Source organism: Aptenodytes patagonicus, chromosome 7 (genome assembly GCF_965638725.1).
Source record: "Aptenodytes patagonicus chromosome 7, bAptPat1.pri.cur, whole genome shotgun sequence".
NCBI classification, from domain to species: Eukaryota; Metazoa; Chordata; class Aves; order Sphenisciformes; family Spheniscidae; genus Aptenodytes; species Aptenodytes patagonicus.
The window spans coordinates 47108660-47130535 of record NC_134955.1 but is presented as its reverse complement, the minus strand read 5'-3'; the positions used below and the strand labels follow the sequence as shown (position 1 = coordinate 47130535).

The window sequence follows — 21876 nt, the reverse complement described above, 5'->3', positions numbered from 1 at the left end:
CTGACCTTCTTGATCAGAGAAAGAGCATCCTAAGGGGAGCATGATAGCGTCCAGAGCAACATCCTGGGGCGGGGATCCTCGGGTAGGAGTGCATTGCCAGCTGTGGCCCTGAAAAGGTAGCTGGCAGGGTAGGAACAGTACGGGGGTGCCACCCTGGATGGACAGATCATGAAGCAGCAGGACCCATGGGTTCACTCATCTGGAACCGACCCGCCCAAGCCCCTCCTCATGATTCCCCCAGGTCCCCATCCCAGACACCACCCCACTAGCACATCCCCGCTCCCCCCAAGACACGGTGTGCTGCTTGCTGCCCACCCCAGTGGCAAGAGTCTCAGGCCAATTGAAGGAGGGTGGGGCCCACATGTGGGAAAGAAGCACTTGGGGAATCGAGCCTTGCCTCAGAACTTTGACTTCTGACTTCAGAGATTCTCGATGAGAGAGAAGAGCAGACGTGCAGAAAGAATGAAACCTAAAATCTGTCCTGCCTTGAGTCCCTCTGGACTCCTCCACTCATCGGAACAGGGTTTGTCACCCACCCTGACACATTTTTGCCTGCTTGGGGAGGGCAACAGGGGAGAAAGAGTTTTCATCCATCGTTTCATGTTGTGGCTAAAATGGATCTTGCTTGCTTTAAACATTGGGGTCACCTTTTCTGAACAGCTTAATTCTCCTCTGCCCTACTGGTGACACCGCAGGCAGCATTTGATCCTGGGCCTAGAGCTGCCCCACTCAACCAAGAAGGAGACAGGTTACAGGACAAACGTCTGGTGCTGCTGTGGCTGTCTAAAGGCATTTTCTGTGCTTGTTTCCTGTCCAGTTCAGGTCTGTGGTGCCAGGGTTTCTCTTTCCCAGTGTATGGTTTCAGGTGTATTCTCAGCTCTCAGTCTGCCTTACTTGTTCAGTTTTGTCCTCACTATAAATCACACTGCTGCCACCCCCTCTCATCTGAACAGCAAGTAAGAACTACGCAAGCATTCCTTTCATGGACAAGTTCTCACACCTAAGCATGGACTCTCTCCATCTAGTTTCAACCCAAACCCGAACAAGCAGAGTAGGACTAACAGAGTCCCCCACTAGTGCTGTTTGCTGTTGATTACTCCTTGATCGGACCTATGAATAGAACTTGTGTCTGGTCCTCCTTCTACCCAAGAGAAAGCCGGGAGAGTCTGGGAAAGCAATCACACTTGAGCACTCCCACATGCTTCTGGTCCTAGACCACCTTTAGAGTGAGGGCACACGTGTAGTTAAAGCTACGGCTATGGTGGAAAGCCCACATGGTAGCACTACTGTGGGAGAGAACAATGACCACCTTATTCAGAGCGGTCAAAGGTTTTGTTAAGCGGCTCTCTGGCAGCAGCAGGATTTATGGGATGCAGGGCAATTCCAGTAGCAACCAGTGACACAGCGCTGTACCTTTCTTCCTCACCCAGTCCTCACGTCAGGCGGCCAGCCAGACTCATGATTTCAACATGGGCCAATTTTTTGAAAACCTTAAGCTTCCACTGGGAAGCAAAGCACTCGGCAAAGACTGCTACTGTAGCCTGCTCTGCACTAGCAGCACACTGGCAGCTCCGAGCACCACAGTTTGATTTTTCTGCAATTTTTTTCTCCGCGCACCTCAAAGTATTTTCCCCATGTCTAAGGGTTTTTGGAGGAGGGAAACAACTGCAAATATTCTGTTATTTGTGCAGGTTCCAGGACAAAAATATCCTAACAGTTGCAAAGCTTCAAACGAGGTTCCTCCCTCTGGAAGGTGGAAGGGGCTTTGATAGGCAGAAAGGGCCCACACATTTGCCTGTCTTGATCTCCATGAGAACAGATGCTGTTCAGGTTACATCAGCCCCAGCTTAGACTGTCAAACCCTGGTCAGGGTTGCCAAGTGTGAAATATTTCCTACGATACTCACACGTTCAGTAGCCCTATCGGGCTCTCCCTCAGCCCAGCTGGGTTCCAGCATGTCCAAGACGTGCAACCTGTTAGTGACTGCTGCTCGCAGCCACCAGCAGCGGTTACAGCGCACGTCAGACCACAGAGCTTCCCACCTCTTCTCAACCCAGAGAGAGCAACACCCAGAGCAGAAAGTGAGTGGCCCAATACTGGAACTGGCACCACACCTACATCCTTCTTCTCTGCTATTATTTCCAAGTGGTAAGTCCCCACTGTCAACTCGTAACAGAAAAGTCTGCTCTTGGCCATTAACAACATAACCTTACATTTTGTACTATTGCATTTCATCCCATTTCTACTGTCTCAGCCATCAAAATTGCCTACCCCCTCCTATGGGATATCCCAGTCCTCCCCTGTATTGACAATGCCTCCCAACTTTGGATAAGCAGCCAATTTCATTAGCACATCCACTTCAGCGTGCCAAGATCATTAATTAAAACTGGGCCCGGGACCAGCCACTGGGGAACTCCTCTAGTAATCTCTTATAATTCTTGCACTTATCTCCATCTTAACTAATAACTCACCATGTGGCACTGTAGCAAATGGATTACCAAAGTCCAAAGCAATCAGTTCTACCGCATTTAGTGTGACCTCCAACCTAACACGGGGTAGAGGAGGTCCCAGGGTGGAAAAGCATCCAGAATTCATTTCAGAAGTGCCTAGGGAGCTCTAGAAACATCCATCCCAATCTACATAAAAATATTCCATGGATAGTTAACAGCAACGCTCAGACTTTGCACCTTACTCCAAGTAGTGATTCGCCTGATATCATCTTAGAGCCACTAGATCTTGTTACATCTTTGTCTGCTCCATCAAGGAACTCAAATTCCTCTTCCCCAAGCAAAGCACACACAAACTGTGAGCAGCTCACCATTCAGTCTCCTCAGAGAGAGGGAGCTGCAGGGAGCTGCAGGAACTGGCTCACCGGGCATCCAGCACCCCCAGCTGCCCCATGGATTTCCCCTGAACCTCTTCCACACTCTGTGTCTTCGGTGAGCTGCTGGCCTCTGAGCTGGCAGTGCTCTCCCAGCCCCAGACCCCCAAACATGCAGGTGAGGGAAGGCTCCCCGCAGCTGTGCCCGGTGTTTCCAGCCACGGATCAGCTGCGCTGCTGCCAGATACCACCCCCTCCAGGCGCTGGGGCCACATGCCCCCGGGGCCCACCTCTCCCAGAGCACGAAGCCCCCAGGACTTGCTTCCGCAGAGAGCTCTGCCCAGCTCCCATCTCACCCACAGCCCTGCAGCAGCTGTCCCTGCCGCATCTTCCCAACGGCACAGCCAGGCCGCCGGCTTCTTCGGCAGAGCAGCCACTGCTGCGAGCGGCTGCGCTGGATCAGGAAGGCACGAAGCCACCATCCTGCCCCAGACCTCCAGGCGCCTGGCCAGGCCAGGGGTGTTCGGCTCCCCCTCTGCGGGCCCCCAGGAGAAGGGCTGGGTGGTGCGGTGGGGAGCCCCTGCGTAGCTAGGGCAGGGTCCAGGTGAGGGAAAGAGAAGGGTGCTCACTTCAGGGGCTGGGAGCCCCTGGGCTTCAGAGGAGCAGGCACAGGCCCAGCCCGGGGCAGGGAGGAGGGAGGCTGGTGTGGCAGGTGGCCATGGTCAGGGCATGCCCCAGGAGAGGAGCCCGCACAGGCCCAGGTCATGGATCCCAATCTCAAGTGCGGCCGCTGTTTTGTCTCCCTCGTGTGGCCCTGGCCCCCTTCGAGGGCAGCGGGTGCCCAAAGCAGCCCCTTCCCCTCAGCAAGGGCTGCGGCAGCAGGGGAGTCCTCTGCGCTCCAGCGGCCGCCTGCCTTCAGGGCCGCAGGGCTTCACCCTGCCTGCCCGCTACCTTCCCCCGGCCCCTGGGACCTCGCAGAGCCCGCCAGCCCCGCCGCCAGCCTGGGCCCCGCCGGGGCCCCCGCAGACCCTCGCCCGCAGTGCGGTGCCCGGCCCCCGCCGGCCGCCCGGCCCCTCCCTGCCTCCCTCCCTCGGAAAGAAACCACATCAGGAAAGTATTCGGGGTATTTTTAGCCGCTTTTATTGCGATTTCGCAGCTGGAAACGGGAAGGGCCTCCCCGCGCCGCCCGCCAGCGCGCGGCGGACCACCGCGAAGGGCCCGGCTGCCGCCGCCGCCGCCGCCGCCGCCCCGCGCCCGCCGCTGCCCGGACGGCGCCAGCAGGGGGCGCCCGCGCGCCGCCGCGGCGGCGGTGCGGCGGCCACGTCGGAGGGCGCGCGGGGCCGCCTCGCCGCGGAGGGGCCCGGCTCCGGGGCGCGAGGGGCCCGGCTCCGGGGCGCGATGGGCCCGGCGCCGCCGGCCGCGCGGGGGGCGGCGGCGGGGCCCGGCGGGGGGGGGCGGCGGCGGCGGAGGGCGGGCGGGCGGCGGTGGCTGCGCGGCTGCTGAAGCCATTAGCGCGGTGCTGCGGGCGAAGGCCGGGCTTGGAGCTCCCTCCCCCGCCCGAGCCCCGTCCCGGGGACGTCATGGGAGGGAGGTATAAAATTTCAGCGGCGAGGCCGAGGGAGAGGCAGTGTCCGCGGGAGGGGCGGCGCGGTGCGGTGCGGTGCGGTGCGGTGCGGTGCGGTGCGGTGCGCGGCCGGGGCACGGCGGACAGCGGAGCCCGTGGGGGCGGCGGGCGGCCCGGCGGCGCTGCTCCCGGCTGGGCTGGGAGCGCCGCGGTGCCGCGCTCCCGGGGGTCGGGCACCGGGCGATGTAGGGCGCGGGGCCCGGCGGGGGCATGAATGGTGCAGCGAGAGGGGCGGGCGCCGCGCTCCCCCCGCGGCGGCGGGGCGGCGCGGGCCGCTGACACGTGCGGCGGCGCGGCGCGGCGGGGCGCCCCCGGCTCCGCGGGACGCGGGGCGGCGCATGGGGAAGGAGCCCGGCGCGGCGAGGCACGGCGCCTGCCGCTTCTCCTTGCGGAGCGCTGCCAGCTCTTCCTGGAAGTCCTGAGTCGCGCACGGCGCAGTGAGTTCATGCACCTCCTCGCCAAGCCTCAGCCTGCGGGATCTGGGGAGGCTGCCGCCAGCACACCGCCCGGTCCCCCGCGCCCGCTCGCCACCGCCCGGGGGTCTCTCCCGGGGGTCCCCGCCGCCGCCCCCTCTCACATGAAGATGTACGTGCAAAGGGCTCTGGTGCTGCTCTCTCTGCTGAGCTTCGCCACCGTGAGCCTCTCGCTGTCCTCCTGCACCACCTTGGACCTGGACCACATCAAGAAGAAGAGGGTGGAAGCCATCCGGGGGCAGATCCTGAGCAAGCTGCGGCTCACCAGCCCCCCGGAGACCGTGGGGCCGGCCCATGTGCCCTACCAGATCCTGGCCCTCTATAACAGCACCCGGGAGCTGCTGGAGGAGATGGAGGAGGAGAAGGAGGAGAGCTGCTCTCAGGACAACACCGAGTCCGAATACTATGCCAAAGAGATCCATAAATTTGACATGATCCAGGGCCTCCCCGAGCACAGTAAGTGCTGGGCTCCCCCCGTGCCGGCCGGGGTGCCGCGCCCGCGGGGCAGGCTGCCCGGGATCCCGGGCGCGGAGGAGGGGCGGCCCGCCGGGGCCGAGGGGCGCCGGGCCCCCGCGGGAGGGGCCGCTTTCCCGGCGGGGCGGGAGCGCGGAGGCGGCAGGGGGTCGCCGCGGCGTGGGACGCGTCTCCGCCTGCCTGCGCGCTCGGGTGCGGAGGCGAGCGTGGGCGGGGGGCGCACGCCGCTGTCCCGGGGCCGGGGCGGGGGGAGCCACGGGGCCGTGAGCGCTCGGGGCACCGACAGGACGGCGCGGGGCCTGGCGGCGAGCGGCCCCGCCGCAGGTGGAGGAGGTGGGCGCTGGCAGCGGCGGCGGTGGGTTGCGGGGTCTGGGAGCAGCATCGGCACAGGCCCCAGCCGGGAGCAGCGAGCTAAGCCCGTGTTTAGAGCCCTGACATCTGGGGGAAGGCGGGGAGGGGAGGAGAGAGGGGAAGACGTGAGGTGGGAAGGCAGCAGGAGAGGAGGCAACTTGGGTCTCGGGGTGAATGCTGCGCACTGGGCTAGGAGAAGGCACAGGTCTCGTGTTTGGGTCACGAGCAGGTAGATGGACTCCTCCCTGCTGAAGCTCCAGCGCCTGCCGCAGAGATACAGGCAACCTGTTTGGTCTGTGCAGCACCCGCACTGGCTGTAGAGGCGGAGAGATACTTGCTGAAGAGACAGACTGCTGCCGGGAGGACACTGTCGAGGGTGTTACTCGGGTAGTGTGAGGGTTCAGAGAGCGGGTAGAAGATAACAGGGATGCTGAGCAGGTGCAAAGCAGACAGTGATGCGAAGGAGACCCCCAAGGGAACATAGGCATTGAGGAAACATGACAGATGTTGAGCAGGTGCGGAGCAGATGATGAGCAGACCCAGATGCGGACGCTAAACAGATTCAGGTGCAGAAGCTGAGCAGATGCAGATGCAAAGACAGAGACTGAGCAGACATGAACCCCAAGCAGTTTGCAGATGCTGAGCACATGTAGGCACAAGCAATCCTTTCGGTTTGTGCTTAGGATTCCTTAGGATTGGAGGATGTTGGTGGGCATGCAGTCATACCACCATCCAGGGCGTCCTCCTGTGATGTAGTGCAGTCTTGGGGACACAATTTGAATGCCAACAGTTCTGGGGAGGAGCTGTGACTTGGTGCAGGCAGCCTCAGAATGCAGTTACTCTGCCAGGTTTATGTTAATCTTGACATATGATGAGCTGGAATAAGAGCTACAATGTGGTAATGCAACAAATTTCACTTAATCTCTAGCAGACTGCACTCCATATGGTTATATGATTAGCTCTTAGCTCGGGAGACACCAAGACTCGAGGAACAGAAAGTGCACAGGGTATAGCAGCTTACCCGTATTTCAACATTTTTGACCTACTGAAGTGTCGTTTGTGAAATTCTAAAAATATATGGGGAAACCAAGTGTCTGTGCAAAATAGTACAGCCACACTATGAACCGGTGTGTTTTGGGGAAGGAAACTGGTAAAGCACAACAGCGGGAAATGAAGTCAGAGGAGTGGATTTGGATAAAGTAGAGGGGAAAGAGGAATGAAGACATGTGGTGCATGAGAAGGAGCAGTGAGGAGGGACTGTGGGTTGGGGAAAATTCCCATGGAAGTGAATGAACCTGTCCCCATGTCCCCCTGTAGGACACTGGGACAAGGTGCTGAGCAGTGGGTTCAAAAGACCAAGTAGTGCTGAGACTGAATTCCTGGGAGTAGGCAGTGTAGATGCCACCACCCAGAGAAAGAGGGAACTTTGGAATTGGGTCACACTGGGAGAGACTAGCTCCAGATAGGCTGTGGTGTCAAGAGACACACTCCTTCTGAAACCTGGGGAGTTTCATCGCTTACACCATGGCTGAATTTGGCCCTGTGTCTTCAGAAGTGGCTGATGTTCAACTTTCCCATGACTCTGTCACTGTGCCAGGTGGTGATCTCAGAGCACGCTCTGAGCCAAAGCCAGTCTCCTTTGGGGGGGGGAAGGGGAGGACTGCTCCATTGAGGGAACTGTGAGGATGATACAGACAAGTCTGAAATGTGTGCGCACGCACACAAACTGTTCTAGCTCCAAACTATTAGTCAAGCAGTTCGTTGGCTCAGAGAGCTCATCCTTCTCAAAGACTTAAGGCCCAAAAGTGAGGAGAGCTGAGGAGCAAAAATAGCAGCAGGGAGAGCCCCATCCTTCTAGGAAGGAAGGATATTCAGGACCAGGTTCCCCATCCCTACCCCGAGTTGTCTGGTGACTCACGGAATGGTCTTTCTGCTGTGCCTCTCAGGCACATTGCCTGAATTATAAGGAACGGACTTTCAGAGGGTAACTCGCTCTTGACCAGCCATTCACTTCAGGGATCTCCTAAAACTCATGGGGGTTCAGACCCCCTTAAGCACTGACTTAGTTAGATTCAAGCTCAGAGCGCATCTGCAATGGTCTCGCAAATGGCTTTGCTTACCTTCCTGAGGAAAAACAGATGCCATTTTCCAAGCCAGCTTGAGAGATAAGGCAATTAAAGCCATGGGTCTCTGGGGCCAAGCATCTCTTCCCTCCAAACCTGCCACCTGCAGAGTTCCAGAAGGATCAATTTTTTCCTCCAAAGTTATGCAGCTTTGGCATGAAACACCTTGAAGTACCAGTGGTATAAGATGGAGTGAGGCAATACCTGCTCACAGACAGCCTGCCCTTCCTTGACATCAAACTCTAACTGCACAGCCATCAGCCTTCTTGGGGGTTGCCAGAAACAGCAGCTGTGTAGGACTGGCGGCACGTGGAGAACCTGCACCTTGCTGAGAGCAGTGGCAGGAAGAAGGAAGCTCCCAAAAGAACCTGCTCCCTGTATCACATTGTCCACGCTAAGAGGCTACTGGTCTCGTTGTTTGTGCGGTCAACAGCTCTGGGCTGTCTGGGCTCCACAGTAATAGCAGGGTCTGATCGTGAGGATACATCCTCTTGTGTCAGACTTAGACTGGCAAGGGTGCACAGAGTGTCACAGATTCCCTGTCTGCAGGCTTGGTTACAGCCACTGAGTGTTGTGGACTGGAACAGCTTGCAGGAATATTGCTTCCAGGCTTTGTTCTGTGCTGGTAGGTGGACACGTCTGGATTCCAGTGTGATTAACACACCTGAGCTGGGACTGGACCAAGTTCCCTGAAAAATCACCTTGCCTCCTTTGCCTGTGACCTGTTGCAAAAAGTACTTTACCCCAAAGCAGTCAGCTTCCTGGGAGTGAGACCTGTGCCCTGGACACCCTGCTATGAGAAGCAGGCTCCAACCTCACAGTGTTCAGAGTGAAACACAGAATGCAGCTCCATCTCCCCATCACAGAGGGCTTGTTCCCAGGGTACGAAGGGAACACGAAACTTCTTCTTAGGTAAGATAGCTATTACTATTTCCACTAGGAACGTCTCCCAAGACACCAGCACCTTGCTGGTGAAGTAAGTAGGTAGAAGGCAATGTGAGGACAGCAGGCGAAATACAGCAGATACAGTAATCTCTTACCAGCACGGCTGCCTAATTTAGCCAAAAATCTTAAGGAGATGATAATAAATTATTTTGTCTCTCATCTGCACTGTGCTATAGGACCAGATGCACAGTCTCTAAATAGATTGTCAGATAAAGCACTACTGTTGGAAACAGATACTGGGCTAGACTGACCACTGGTCTGATCTAGAAAGGCATTTCTGGCAATTACTGGGACACCCCTCACGGACAGGCAGTCAGGTCTGAAATGGAAGGGCAGGCTGTTAACAGCACTATTAATAGGGCTAGGAGTGCAAACAGCTTAAGGGGTTATTAAAACACAGTATCTGCCTAGGTCTAAGACACAGAACAGTTATCAGTGTTAGACTTCAGCCAGGAAGACGCCTTTGGGCATTTAATGAGATCAGAGCTTGGCTTTTCTGTGGCATAAAGCCTAGAACTGGTCACAGTGGTGGAGTCCCCACAGTGAGTATCCTCATGTGGCTCGGTGTACTCTTTGCACTGCAGGGTTGTTGGGCTGAGCATACCAGCTCATGGCTGCAGTGGGGTCTGGTCTCTGGGATTGCCAAACATCCATCTCTTCAATACAGCCAGAGACTTTCCTGTATGGCAAAGCTGTTCCATTCAGTAGTACAAATGACAAAAACCCCCTCCAATTAAAGCCCAGTGTGAGCATCTGGTCATTAGCTTATTGAGTAAAACTTCAGCACCCTAAGAACACATCCTTGTAAACTGGCAGGCTCCTGCTTGCTGAATCTGGGTGTAGCACAACAGGAAGACCTTCATCTTCATGGAGATGACTCTGGAAGTACATCGGTGTTACTCAAAGAAGAATTTGGCATGGGAGGTGAACCTCTGTGCTCAGGCGCCATTTCACCCTAGCTCATCTTCGGAAGCTGTTTCCCTGGGGAGACAGTGGTGGTGTGAAGAGGGGGGCTGACTCCAGGAATCTAACTTGAAGGTTGCTTCAACTAGGGCTTCTAGCCTGTTTGTCATAGGCTGGAACTGTGGCAGGGACAGTTCTTTGTTTCTTTGTTTCTTTTTTTTGTTTAAAACCAACTTAAATATCAGCTGACATAAGAGCCCTGTGTTGCACTGGACAACAGTCAAGAGGTCATATGAGAGGCTCTATAGGGCTGCAAACAAACCTGCATGTGGGCGTAGAGCGGGAGCTGCTGTGTCTTGTCTGCAGGAAGCCTTAATGATGCTAGAGCCTTGAAGGCTAGAGCCTCGAAGGCTAACAGAGGTCAATAGGAGAGGAACAACAGCAACTACAAAGACTTTTCCATGGGACCAAAATGGTCCCAATGAAGAGAGGCTTGTTTTCTCTTGAGGACATTGTTTTGGACCTCATAGCTTTTACGTACTCTCTTTTGGGGTATCAGTGAAATGGATTTTTCTGTTCAGCAGGCACACATCGAGGCAGAGAATCGCTGTGTTATTTCTTGCCCATGTGTCTGATCTCCACAGGCCTCTCAGCCCTATTACTGTGTCCTTGAAGAACTCTGTAGCTAGTACTATTCATTAATTCCTTCTCCAGGTCATGAATGAGAACTGATCTTAAAACCCAGTTCTTTCAGTACACACTGAATAGTCACTGCCCCAAAAAGTCTTCCATGCCTCATGCTTTGTGGACACTTGACTGGCTTTCATTCTAGGAGACAATGTCAAGGTTTGTAAAACTAAGATTCAACGGCAATGCGATCACCTCGTATATGGCTTCATGTCTCTAGCATGAGCCGAGTCATACCATCATCACTCTTGGGAATGGGCCCCACTAGCTGCAAATGAGGTTGCCCCATTGCCTTGGCTGAGGTTGTCATTTTGGATGCAGCAGACTCATGAGCATTAGCAACATTTGATGAGCAGAGTTAGATAATATTAAAAATACTGTGGTTGATCTCTACTGATTCTCTGGCTTGTAGCATTGAAATAATGGTGGCAGTATTGGGAAGATCTTGCAAAATGTTGCAATGTAGATCAATTTTGAGTGAATTCCTCATGTGTTATCTTCAGCTAGACAACCATGCTTCACAGGTGGCAAGATGTTTGAATGACAGGCCTCTGCTAGAAAGCTTTCTCAAACAATATTTATTTGAGATACCGCCCCTCTGACCTGTGGTTCTCAGTCTTTCCATCTTTCTTTCTCCTAGATGAGTTGGGCATTTGTCCAAAAGGTGTCACCTCCAACGTGTTCCGCTTTAATGTGTCCTCGGCAGAGAAGAACAGCACCAACTTGTTCCGGGCCGAGTTTCGGGTGCTGCGTGTGCCCAACCCAAGCTCCAAACGCAGCGAGCAGCGCATTGAGCTCTTCCAGGTGAGTATCCTTCTCACCTTCCCCTGTGCCTGAGCCCAGAATAGCTTGACTCCTTAATGGTTGCCTCAACTGATATGTGCAGGGCCACAGAAGAGAGAGAGAAGAAATCCCATGCTGTACCCCAGGCTTCTTCCAGCATATGCAATGACACAGTCACCTTTCTTTCCTTTTACAGTGTGGTGCTGTTCTTCCCCCACTCACATTGGCTGGCGGCTCTGGGCACCCTGGCATGGTGCCCACTGCAGCTCTTGCTGCACTGAGAAGGGGGTTGGAAGGGGACCCTCTCACCAGTGGAGCAGCCCTGACCCTTCTGTCACATCTGCATGCCTAGGTCCCTTGGCAGTTTTGTTCCTCTGACTGTCGCAGTACAGTTGGTGCTAATCCAATGGGTGGAGCTCTCTGTCTTGTCACTGATTTACTGGAAAAATAATGCTTGCTTTCAGTGTTCCCTTCAGCAGCAGCTCCTCAGGGGCACAATTCATGACACCATTAATTCAGGTACTTATCTGGAGTTTGGTTTGAACCCATGGACTCCCCTGGCAGAACTGTTTCAGGTTGGAGGTGGTCTTAGGCTGGGCTGGACCACCCAGCTAATGATACAGTTTAGCATCCAGGCGGCACATTCCCACAGGCTGGTGTCTGCCCACTTTGCAATAAGAGTGCAGCTAAAATTGCCCTGTGGCTGCTAGCTCATGAGGACTTCCTGAAATTCAGCTTCAAAAGTCAGAGCAGTTCACCAGGTGACACAACTGACAAGGAGGCAATCCCAGAGCTTCTCCATAGATTCAGTGCTCTGTGGAGTGAACCTGGGGTCCTGCAGGAAGGAACACCTTGCACAGGCTGTGGCTGTTTGTCTGGAAGCGGGAAGAGATGTCAGACCAGGGGGAGAGGCCTCCAAACCTGATCAGCTCTGTTGTGTTTTGATAGAAGTTGAAGAGTGTAGGACAGCTGAAAACGCCACAGTGTAGGACTCGATAGGCTTGCTGGGCCAGGGACCTGTGGCAAGATGCTCTATTGCCCACTGCTGGTTCTACTCTGAAATCCAGACCCACATCCCACAGGTGTATACAGAAACAAAACCACCCATTAGATCAATTGCTGTGTGCTTCTGCCTCTGGATATGTGCCCTGAAACAAGGATGAATTGAGAGAGGTGGGCTGCTTAGGACACAGAAATAAGCATTGTGTAGATCTCTGGAGTTCAGGTTGGTTGTGAAGCATGTCCTTCTCACCTGTGCCAGGGTATTCCTAGTGTCTCACTTGCCGGGACCAACCTTCTGAATTAGTTTTTAGCAAGCTGTGGAAGAAAAAAGACCCAAGGCTATCCCTTCCTTATGCGTGGCACTGGCTGATTCTCTCTACCACTCCTTCTGACGCAGATCCTTCAGCCGGATGAGCACATAGCAAAGCAGCGCTACCTCAGTGGCAGGAATGTGCAGACACGGGGCTCCCCTGAGTGGCTGTCCTTCGATGTCACCGAGACTGTGCGTGAGTGGCTTCTGCACAGAGGTAGGGGTCTTAGTTGGACTGGGTGTCAAGGCATCCATAGAAATGTGGATCAATGTTGACAGGAGTATCTCTCTGCTCCCCTTTCTGCAGGGGCTTGGCTCACATAGAGAACAGCTTCTTTCGGTCTGAGAACAAGCCTTCCCCCAGAGAGCTACCTCAGTGCATGACGTTTGCTAGATTCCTAGCTCTGTCCTGGAGTCCTCACTGCGTAGCTCGGTGGGCTGAGTCAGAATGAGGATTCATCCTCTGGAGGAAATTGTTTTCACTGAGAGATGCTGGAAACTCTTTTGGTTCTTCGATTCTAAGCAGGGGTCTCCTCTGCTTGTCTAAACTATAATCTGTAATATATAGCAAATGAGGATTGCTCTGGTTTAATTTTCATATGGACTAGAGCAAATCCAATAGGGAAACACCAGCAAGGATCCTGGTTTCTTTAGCTGTTTACAGCTTGGCAGGTATAAAGGTGAGGAAATACCAGAGGCTGACACACCTAGACAGATGGAGGCTTTAGCACTACAGAGAACATACCTCTGCCACCACTGGGCAGCCCAACAGATAGTTATGGGGCAGCTCCCAGCAAGAACACTGACCCCATTCACAGCTGGAGCATAGGCACTGTGACTCACAGCTGGATTGGCCTCACAGATAGAAGCTAGGTGCCACTGAAAACTGGAATGCAGGTACTGGCAAGCAGCCGCTCCCTGGAAGGGTAAGCTGTGAGCTTGTAGGCTCCACCTTTTTCAAGCAATCTAAGTTGTGTCCTGATGGCTGGAGTTCAGGGCTGGAACTGCAGCGAGCTCTGGGCAGGCACACTAGCTGACAAGACATCACAGAGTATAAAGTGCTTAGGAAAAAAGGTGCTAGGCACCTTGTCAATGCCCCGGGGAACCAGATGTTTTAATTCATGACAGAACATAAAAAAGGAGCTTTCATAAGAGTCTTAAATTCCCTTAGGCCCACACAGCATGACTGGTCCAGGAAGTTATTATGAAAATAGGCTTGCCTCTGGAAAGTCTGTATGACTTAGACTGCTAGCAGTTCAACAAAACAGGAGGTTGCAGCTGCTGAGAAAAATGCTTCCAGTAACATTACTTGTCCATATCCAACTCCCTCATTTTCAGATCTCTCCTTCAGACACTAACCAGAAGCCAGATAGTGGACAGGTACTGAGGATGGCAAAACTGATTTAACAGACACTGCAAGCCAGCTCTTCAAAATACTTGTTTTCCACTGGAGCTTCTTGAAGCTCAACAACTGCTTTTGGATGCTGAATAGCCTAAAAACCGTAACCAGGAGCACCCTTCTCACCTGCCCAGGAAGCTCCATTTAGCAAGAGCAAGGCTTTTGACACAGGTGCAGCCGCAGGATTCTGCTTCCCATTCTCCTTTCCAAGGCAGCTTCTGTTCCCCAGCTCTGATAGCATCCCTGACTTTGAGACCGACCCACAGTCTAGGAGTTACCACAGTACATGTCCTCAGTGAAACTTCCTGCACCAGGAGCTCTCCTAGCTGAGGAATACTGTTTCTCACAGAGTCATCTCCTTCTTTGCAGAGTCCAACCTTGGCCTGGAAATTAGCATACACTGTCCTTGCCATACTTTTCAGCCCAATGGAGACATCTTGGAGAATTTGCACGAGGTCTTGGAGATCAAGTTCAAAGGTGATAAAGAACTGAGTTAGGGGAGGCTGTTGGGGAGAGGAAAGCCTGGAGTATCTAAAGAAAAAACAAGGTCTTGCTTTGCATATTTGAGCATTTTATGTTGCGTAACATTTGTCTTAAAGCATATGCATCTAGGTTTGCACATTGATTATAAGGGTATATCCACTTTGTACGTAGGTTAGAAATGGGAGAAAGGAAGTGCAGGCTGGGTAGGTTTGCACGAGTGTCTGCAGAAAGGAATAATTCTGTATTTCAATGTCTCTCTGGGAAGTTCAGCTTGATGCCTTCTCAGATTTCCATGGAGGCTCTGCTTTCCAGTTAGGGTGACTGAAACACAAGGAAGTCAGGCATCCTGTGTGAGGTGGCCCAGAGAGTCAGTGGCTTGGCTGGCCTAAGAACTAGGAACCTCCTGGCTTGCAGCCCTGGGCTGCAGCCACTGGCCCCCACAGGCTCCATTTCTGAGGCTGTTCTGCAGAGTGCCAATGATCTGACATCTTCTTTAAACCATTCATCTTCCCGCCTGTCCTGGGACCGAAGCCAGGAGTGAGTGAGATGGATTAATGGCCCCACCAGCAGTTTGCAAATGGTAAAACAGGTGGCCTGTAAGCCTCTATTTCAGGCCTGCAGCAGTCAGATTCACCAGGAGTAAAGGGGTCTCTGTGAGGGAAGAAGTCCCACAGTAAGTGGATGTGGTGCCTGAATCCCTTTCACCCTGGTTCAGGGGCAGGCATGAGAGTGTTAAATGCACTGAAAAGTCTTGTTGCATCCTCCACTTCCACACTGACTTCTTTGTGGATCGTGTTTTTCTCTGAAGGCATTGACAGTGAGGATGACTATGGCCGTGGGGACTTGGGGCGCCTGAAGAAGCAGAAAGACTTGCATAATCCCCACCTCATCTTGATGATGTTACCCCCACATCGGCTGGAGAGCCAAGCATTGGGAGGCCAGAGAAAGAAACGGGCCTTGGATACCAACTACTGTTTCCGGTAAGTGAGAATCCTGCTTGGAGTGACCAGGTCCCATGCCTGAGGTGGGCAAGCCTGGCGAGACTCCATGCCACCAGGAAAGGCAGAGCCCTCCAAGGGGGTTGTGTGTCACCATGGTGCCACAGGGGCCACATGAGAAACACAGCTCAGCCAGCTTCTCCTCGTGGTGTCCAAGAAGGGGACTCTTGCCAGCTCAGCAGAGTCACTGTGTGCTTCTGGCTGAGCCGCTGGCTAGAGGGAGACTTCCAAGCAGCTTCCTGGAGCACAGCCTGGGCAGGGACCCGTGGCAGCCCCCTGCTAGCTCCAGGTGCCGGAGAACAGCCAGGTACTGCTGTGGGCGAGCAGGGTGCTGCCTCCTTGGGGCAGTGGGCAAGCTGCCTGCCGGCAGGCACGACCAGTGCCAGGCTGCTGAGCTGCCTGCCACGGCTCACCTCTGCCGCTCCTCTGCACTTGGTGCAGGCAAACACCATGTCCCACTGCGCACTGCTGGTACTAGTCCTGCTCAGGAAGCTGCATCGCGCACTCGCATATAAGGCCCCTCTTTAGATTCACTGTGTTTTGATACTGTGTTTCAGGAACCTGGAGGAGAACTGCTGTGTGCGTCCTCTGTACATCGACTTCCGACAGGACCTTGGCTGGAAATGGGTCCACGAGCCTAAGGGCTACTTTGCTAACTTTTGTTCGGGCCCTTGTCCGTACCTCCGCAGCGCAGACACCACTCACAGCACGGTACATCCAGTGTATTACCCTGCCAGGGCTTGTGGCTGTGTCTCCCCCTTCCTCCCTAAGTCTGATCATATCCAGTCTCTTCAAAGCAGCAAAAGCAGTTCAGATCAATACTTGTAAAAAACTGTCCAAGGAAACTACAGAAAAGAGTCTAGGTGGTTCAGCTGGGAAAATGTGCTTCCTTTGGAGTCAATACTGAGTCCCTGCTTCCAGCCAAATGTTGAGGAGGAGGAGGATGCTGTCTCTTGGATAAGATGTGAAACAGCAGGACTGATGGGTTTTGGGGTACTTAATTGGTAATGGCCAGAGTATTAACTGAATTGTTCACATCAAACGTCAGCTCTGGTAATTACCTTCTGCCTAAATTTCTCCTGCAGTTTGCACTGGACAGAGGATTTTTCTATGCTCTGTGCCAGGTTGTCACACAAAACTGTTGTGCCATGGCACGCAGCTGCCGTCTGCTATACCACAGGGGCAGCTGTAGCCCAAAAGTGAAGGGAAATCCATGTCCATGCCCAGAAGTGAACACAGCCATGCAGTAAGCTCTCCTTTCTGCACAGGCATCCTTTCCAGCTGTATAAATCCCACCTGACCCACGGCAGGAAGGAACTTACTAGGCAGTGAGATTCATGAGTGAAAACTGGCAGAAAGCAAATGTCTTTAGGTAACTTACGCATAACCTCTGTTTAACATGAGTACACTAGGCAGTCTTTGGGAAGAATACCACCTGAGCTTAGCTACTGTCTAAAGTGGAAGAAAATGAAAGCAATAGAAAAGCACAGGCATGGGAGAAGTACCAAGGGGAGAAGACAGACTAAGGAGCAGGCAGTCCATTGCTGAAGCAAGAAAAGCCAGAGGAAAATCCTGTGCTGCTGTCCACAGAAGAGAAGAGGTGGCAATCCAGACAATGCAACAGCTCACTAGCAACTTAGCTTCAGGTTTCACTAAAAAAGTTACTGAAAAAAGCAGATTCAGCTGAAGAATAGATAACTAGGTAAAGATGATACTGCAGAAAAGATGCTAACATTTTCTTGACAGCTTGAGAGACTGCACAGCAACAGGGCCTGCTGAAGCTCAAGGACTAATATCAGTGGGAACAGTCGATCTATGGGAATGAAGGAGTGAACAGATGCTGGGCATTAAGTGCAAGACAAGGCAAGGGAATGAACAGCTTTAAAAGGGTAATGGGCATGTAGCTTTACCATCTGGCTGTCCTGAGAAGCTCTCTAGTAGATAACTGGACTGAATCAGTGTGAGAGAAAGGAGATTTTAGAATGGTTCCTAATGTTCTTTTCTTGAGCAAGAAAGAAAACTATCAAGCGTTAAGGTCAGCTGAGTGACCCAAGAAACCTTTAGAACAATATAGCTGCTGACAGCTTGCCAGCACCACCTAGGAAAAACATGGTGAAAAGATTTCTCACCAGTCTGTTTAACCTACTGCCTGTTCAGAGTAGAGCAGCCCCAGAGCATGTGGTACCCCTGTGGTACAGCCAGGGGTACTTTGCTCAGTATCCCAGAGAGCTTCTACCAGAACAACTGCGATTACATGGATCTGGATGATAGAACAGGATGTTTCCTTAGCACCTCTCACCCCCAAAGACTGTAAAGTAGTTAAAAGACAATGTGCCAGACCTTGTTGTTTATACCAGACAAGCACTAATGAGACAACAGTAGTGCAGGTGAGATCATGTTTTGGCCCCAAAACTCAAGAAGTTGCTTACCGCTGAGAAGCGGCCACCTCTGGCGCGGAACATGGCAACTGTTCTGTAGCGGTTACATGGCTGAAGTGTACAGTCATCTGTGGGCTGGGGCCAGCTGGGAGGAGGAATCCAGTGGGGTCCCACAGGACACTCTCCTGGCTCCAGCGTTATAGTGTAATGACTTGGAGGATGGAGTGGAGGGAGAAAGCATCAGACAGTTCAAAGCTGGGAGGGAATTGTGGATACTCGAGAGGATTGGCATCCATCCAGTGCTATCTAGAGATGTTGGTTGAATTAATCAGCACTGGTGATTTTTCTTCTGGTTTCTTTAATTGAACCCAAGACAACATGGCCCCAGGCTGGTTACACCCAGCCTTGTTAAAAGCAAAAATTGTGATGCTATCCACCATACCAAATTAGAGATGAAAGGAGACAACTACTTGCATTCCTTCAACCCTTAGGCATCAGCCACAGAGCAAGGCTACTACAATTAAAAAAAAAAAGTCTTTAAGAGTCAGGCCGAGGCAGGTGAGACCCTTTAGAAGCAGGCCATGATCAGGAAGTGACAGGAGTATTACTCATCTCAGGGAAATACCCTCTGATGAGCATAGTCCAAACACCTAGAAACCTGTTGGCTTTGCAGTCCCTTCCTGTCCTCAACCAACTTAAATGTATTCCTGACTTTGTCACCACATTTACTTTGTTTCTGCAGGTGCTGGGCTTATACAACACGCTGAACCCTGAGGCATCCGCTTCGCCCTGCTGTGTCCCCCAGGACCTGGAGCCACTCACTATCTTGTACTATGTCGGGAGGACCCCCAAAGTGGAGCAGCTCTCCAACATGGTGGTGAAATCCTGCAAGTGCAGCTGAAAGGCACCCTGGCCCGCCCAAAGCCAAGAGAGAAACTGTCAGCACCCACTCTCCTGCTCCCAGGCTAACACAAAAGGAACTGGGGGTCAGAGACTATGCATGCTGAGGGCTGAGTGCCAAACCCTGTGGCTTAGGGTCTGGCAGCCCTTGGGGATCTCTTCTGGAACATTTCTTGGTCTTGTTGGCAGTGTCATGTTCCTTCTGGGAGTTACTTTGGTGACACGAAGGCCACACTCTCCAAAACCGCTGGACAGTTGGTGTGGAAGAGAAGGATAGGGTGGAGGAACTGCTGTGTATTTGAATGCTGGGTGGTTGAGCTGGGAAAGCGAGAGAATGAGAAAGAGCAGGTGAAAGGGGGAATGGAAATGGGGCGATGTTTTCTATTCTAGCTTTAGCTATCTTAGGACCTCAGCCCTCCCCACTGGCCTGAAGAATTAAAGGTTTCCCCTGTAGGAGGAAACCCTGAAATTTTCTTTAGAGAAAGAAAATGCACCAAGAAGGGAAGCTGCTGAGAGAAGAAATGCTCAGAGATACACTTAGACACTTGTTCCTCAGAGCTGTGATCCAGGAGTCCTGCAACTGAAACTCTGTGTCTGCCAAACCTGTAAGTTCAGTTGGCAGATCCTGGCTATTGGTTTCTAAATGCAAACGGCAAGGCTCCCAGCCAGCCTGCTGAGGGTGGGCAAATACAAGGAAAGAGGGTGCTGAGTCCATTTTCAGAGCGACTGATGTCTCCATTCAGCTCTTTTCCCTTCCTGGAGTTTCTGAGAGATGGTTTCTGGGTCAGGGCAAGAGCAGTATCTGTGGGTACCTGAATATTGGGCCCATTCATTCATGAGCTGATACACCCTGAGGACCTCTTGTCTGTTGTGGTTTGTGAGGTGCTTTGGGGTGTTCTGCATCTGTTCTGCATGATGACCTGAACGTGGCCCAGGCCTTACCTGCCAAAACTTAAAAAATAGTAATCTCAAAAACATTGTAAAAAATAAATATTTTTGGGGGGGAGATGCTCTTTTTTTCACAAGCAAGTTGTCTGTTGGAGGGTTGGATGGTTTGCTCTTTTCAAACTGCTTGCTGCTGTGGCATACTCAGTCACTAAAATCTTTCCCCTTTCCAAAATGTCTCTTCAAAGGAACAGACAGAATTTAGGTCAGCCAGAGAGCCCCGGAATAGTAATTCCTTGGTACCCTTAAACTGTGCCTGGTATATATGTGCCCTGTCCTGCCCTAGTCCTTCAGACATGTTCGTCACCTCTGGCATCTGCTTTTGATAGATTCGTATAAAGCTCCCCTCAAATGTAAAACACTTCCAACAATACTGTTTAAATAACCATGGTAGTGCAGTTGCCACAGCTAACAAATGTCCTATGTCCATTTGAATATATATGGTCTGCCAGTACAGACTTGTACACACAGGTAAATAACACACCCCTCCTTCCCAATTTACCATGAACATTGCAGATGCTCATAAAAAGTTCACAGATGTTGCCCAGGCAAGAAATCAATGTACTATGGGCTTTTTCAGCCAAAGGTAAAAATCTCCGGTGCTTGCATGCCATGTGAGACTCGGAGGCTGTGCCTCTGACTCTCCAACCACAACTACTTAAAGTCATGTTTTAGAGACCACAGAGGTTCTTCCCTGTCCCCTCCCAATTCCTGGTCCCCAGCAACTAAGTGTAAAATGACACCTAGCTTGTTAATCGCTTGTGGCCAGGGCTTTCCATGGTCAGCTCAGAATTCAGCTCTTCCAGCAAGCCCTTCACAATAGTGGCTGCTTCCATATACCTCACGTGAGGCTGCCATAACATGTAATCTCAAACATCTTAATAAACTGTAAACAACCCTCCCTGCACCATCACCAGCTGGCTAGAGGTTAGCAAGGGTGGGTCAGTGGAGGGAGCCTGCCAACTTGTGTGACATTTTGGCTGGGGCACACATGGTCTGATAGAGGCACTCCCCAATGCTTAGCTTTATCCCTTTCATCTCTCTGGGGCTCCTTGACCTCTCATCGGTGTGATGATGAAAGGTGCAGCTCTGATCGGTCCTGCAGCATTAGTGTATTACTGTGCCCTGTACAGCTCTCCATGCCCATGCTTCCCCCCTGCCTGCCCAAGGAGGGAGCAAATAAATGCATTACGACTACACTACCATGCTGATAGACAGGCCAGAAATTTAGTGGCTGCAATGGGGGGTGGGGGGAAATCCAGATGCCAATTGGCGTAGGAATACTCTCTAATCTCCTTTTAGCAGCAGCCCCTGGGGAGGTTTTGGTTTACAAGCTGCAGTCTGTTCTTTGGTCATTGTTTCTCCTGAGCCCTGGGCTGGCTCTGCTGCCCATCCAATTGAAGGGCTTCCTTGCTAGTAAAGGCGGGGGGGGGGGGGGAACCAAGGAGGGGGAGCTGCAAAGAGCTGAGCTACAACACTTGCACAGCTCACAGTCCTACGTGGCACTTGGAGCACGTCAGAACCACCCACGGATTAACCCTGGCAAGCCCCTTGAGGTGGGTCTGTCTTACTAGCCCTTGTTCACTGCTGCTCCTCAGTGGCAGGGAGGGGTGGCAGAAGGACCAAGCCATTTGTCTTCTTGGAAAGGAGGCAAAATGGCAATGGAAAATCAGGGGAGAAGAGTCTTGGGGTGTCCAACCAGTAAGGACACAGGTAACCTCCTGGGTACAGTAATCCTTGAAATCAGACACATTGCAGTTACTGCTTCTCTGTCCAGCCTTCCGTTTCCCTAGCAACATTTGAGAATTAGATTTGTGAGACAGGATCTGAATTAATTTTCTTACAATTAAAATAGCTTTTCTAGGGCTGTTTTAGCTATAATTCAGCAACAAACTATACTATCTACATGGGGTTAATAATAGATTGAATACACTCCTGGGCACAGGCTTACCAAAACGTTTCAGGACACTTGTGTGAGAAGGCAGAGGGCAGTTCTCTATATGCTCTGTTACTAGCTGGCAAATGGAGGAAGACAATGGGAAAGAAAAAGTGGGATCTTCACTGCCAACACTGAATACAGCTCCCAACAGTTCCCTTTTGTTGTGCACAAGAACAAACAAAAGCTGATGAAAACAATCCCAGCACACTTTCTGTCTCTCTAACAAAGATCAATGGTTAGAAAAAGTGAAAAAATCCTATTCTGCACTGCCATAAGGCAGATCCTACACAGATGATCACACGACCATCTGTGTAGTCCCTGCCTCTCTGTGGCATACT

The 21876-nt window shown here is 52.5% G+C and overlaps 1 protein-coding gene across 1 annotated transcript; it reads left to right on the top strand.

Moving 5' to 3' along the window:
* The first annotated feature begins 4659 nt into the window (after positions 1 to 4659).
* TGFB3 (transforming growth factor beta 3) lies at positions 4660 to 19662 on the top strand. Its single transcript, XM_076345138.1, has 7 exons — positions 4660 to 5374; positions 11042 to 11205; positions 12584 to 12713; positions 14265 to 14372; positions 15187 to 15358; positions 15934 to 16087; positions 18497 to 19662. Exons 1-7 carry the CDS (start codon positions 4660 to 4662, stop codon positions 18653 to 18655), a joined length of 1602 nt encoding a protein of 533 aa, XP_076201253.1. The 3' UTR covers positions 18656 to 19662.
* Positions 19663 to 21876: the final 2214 nt, after the last annotated feature.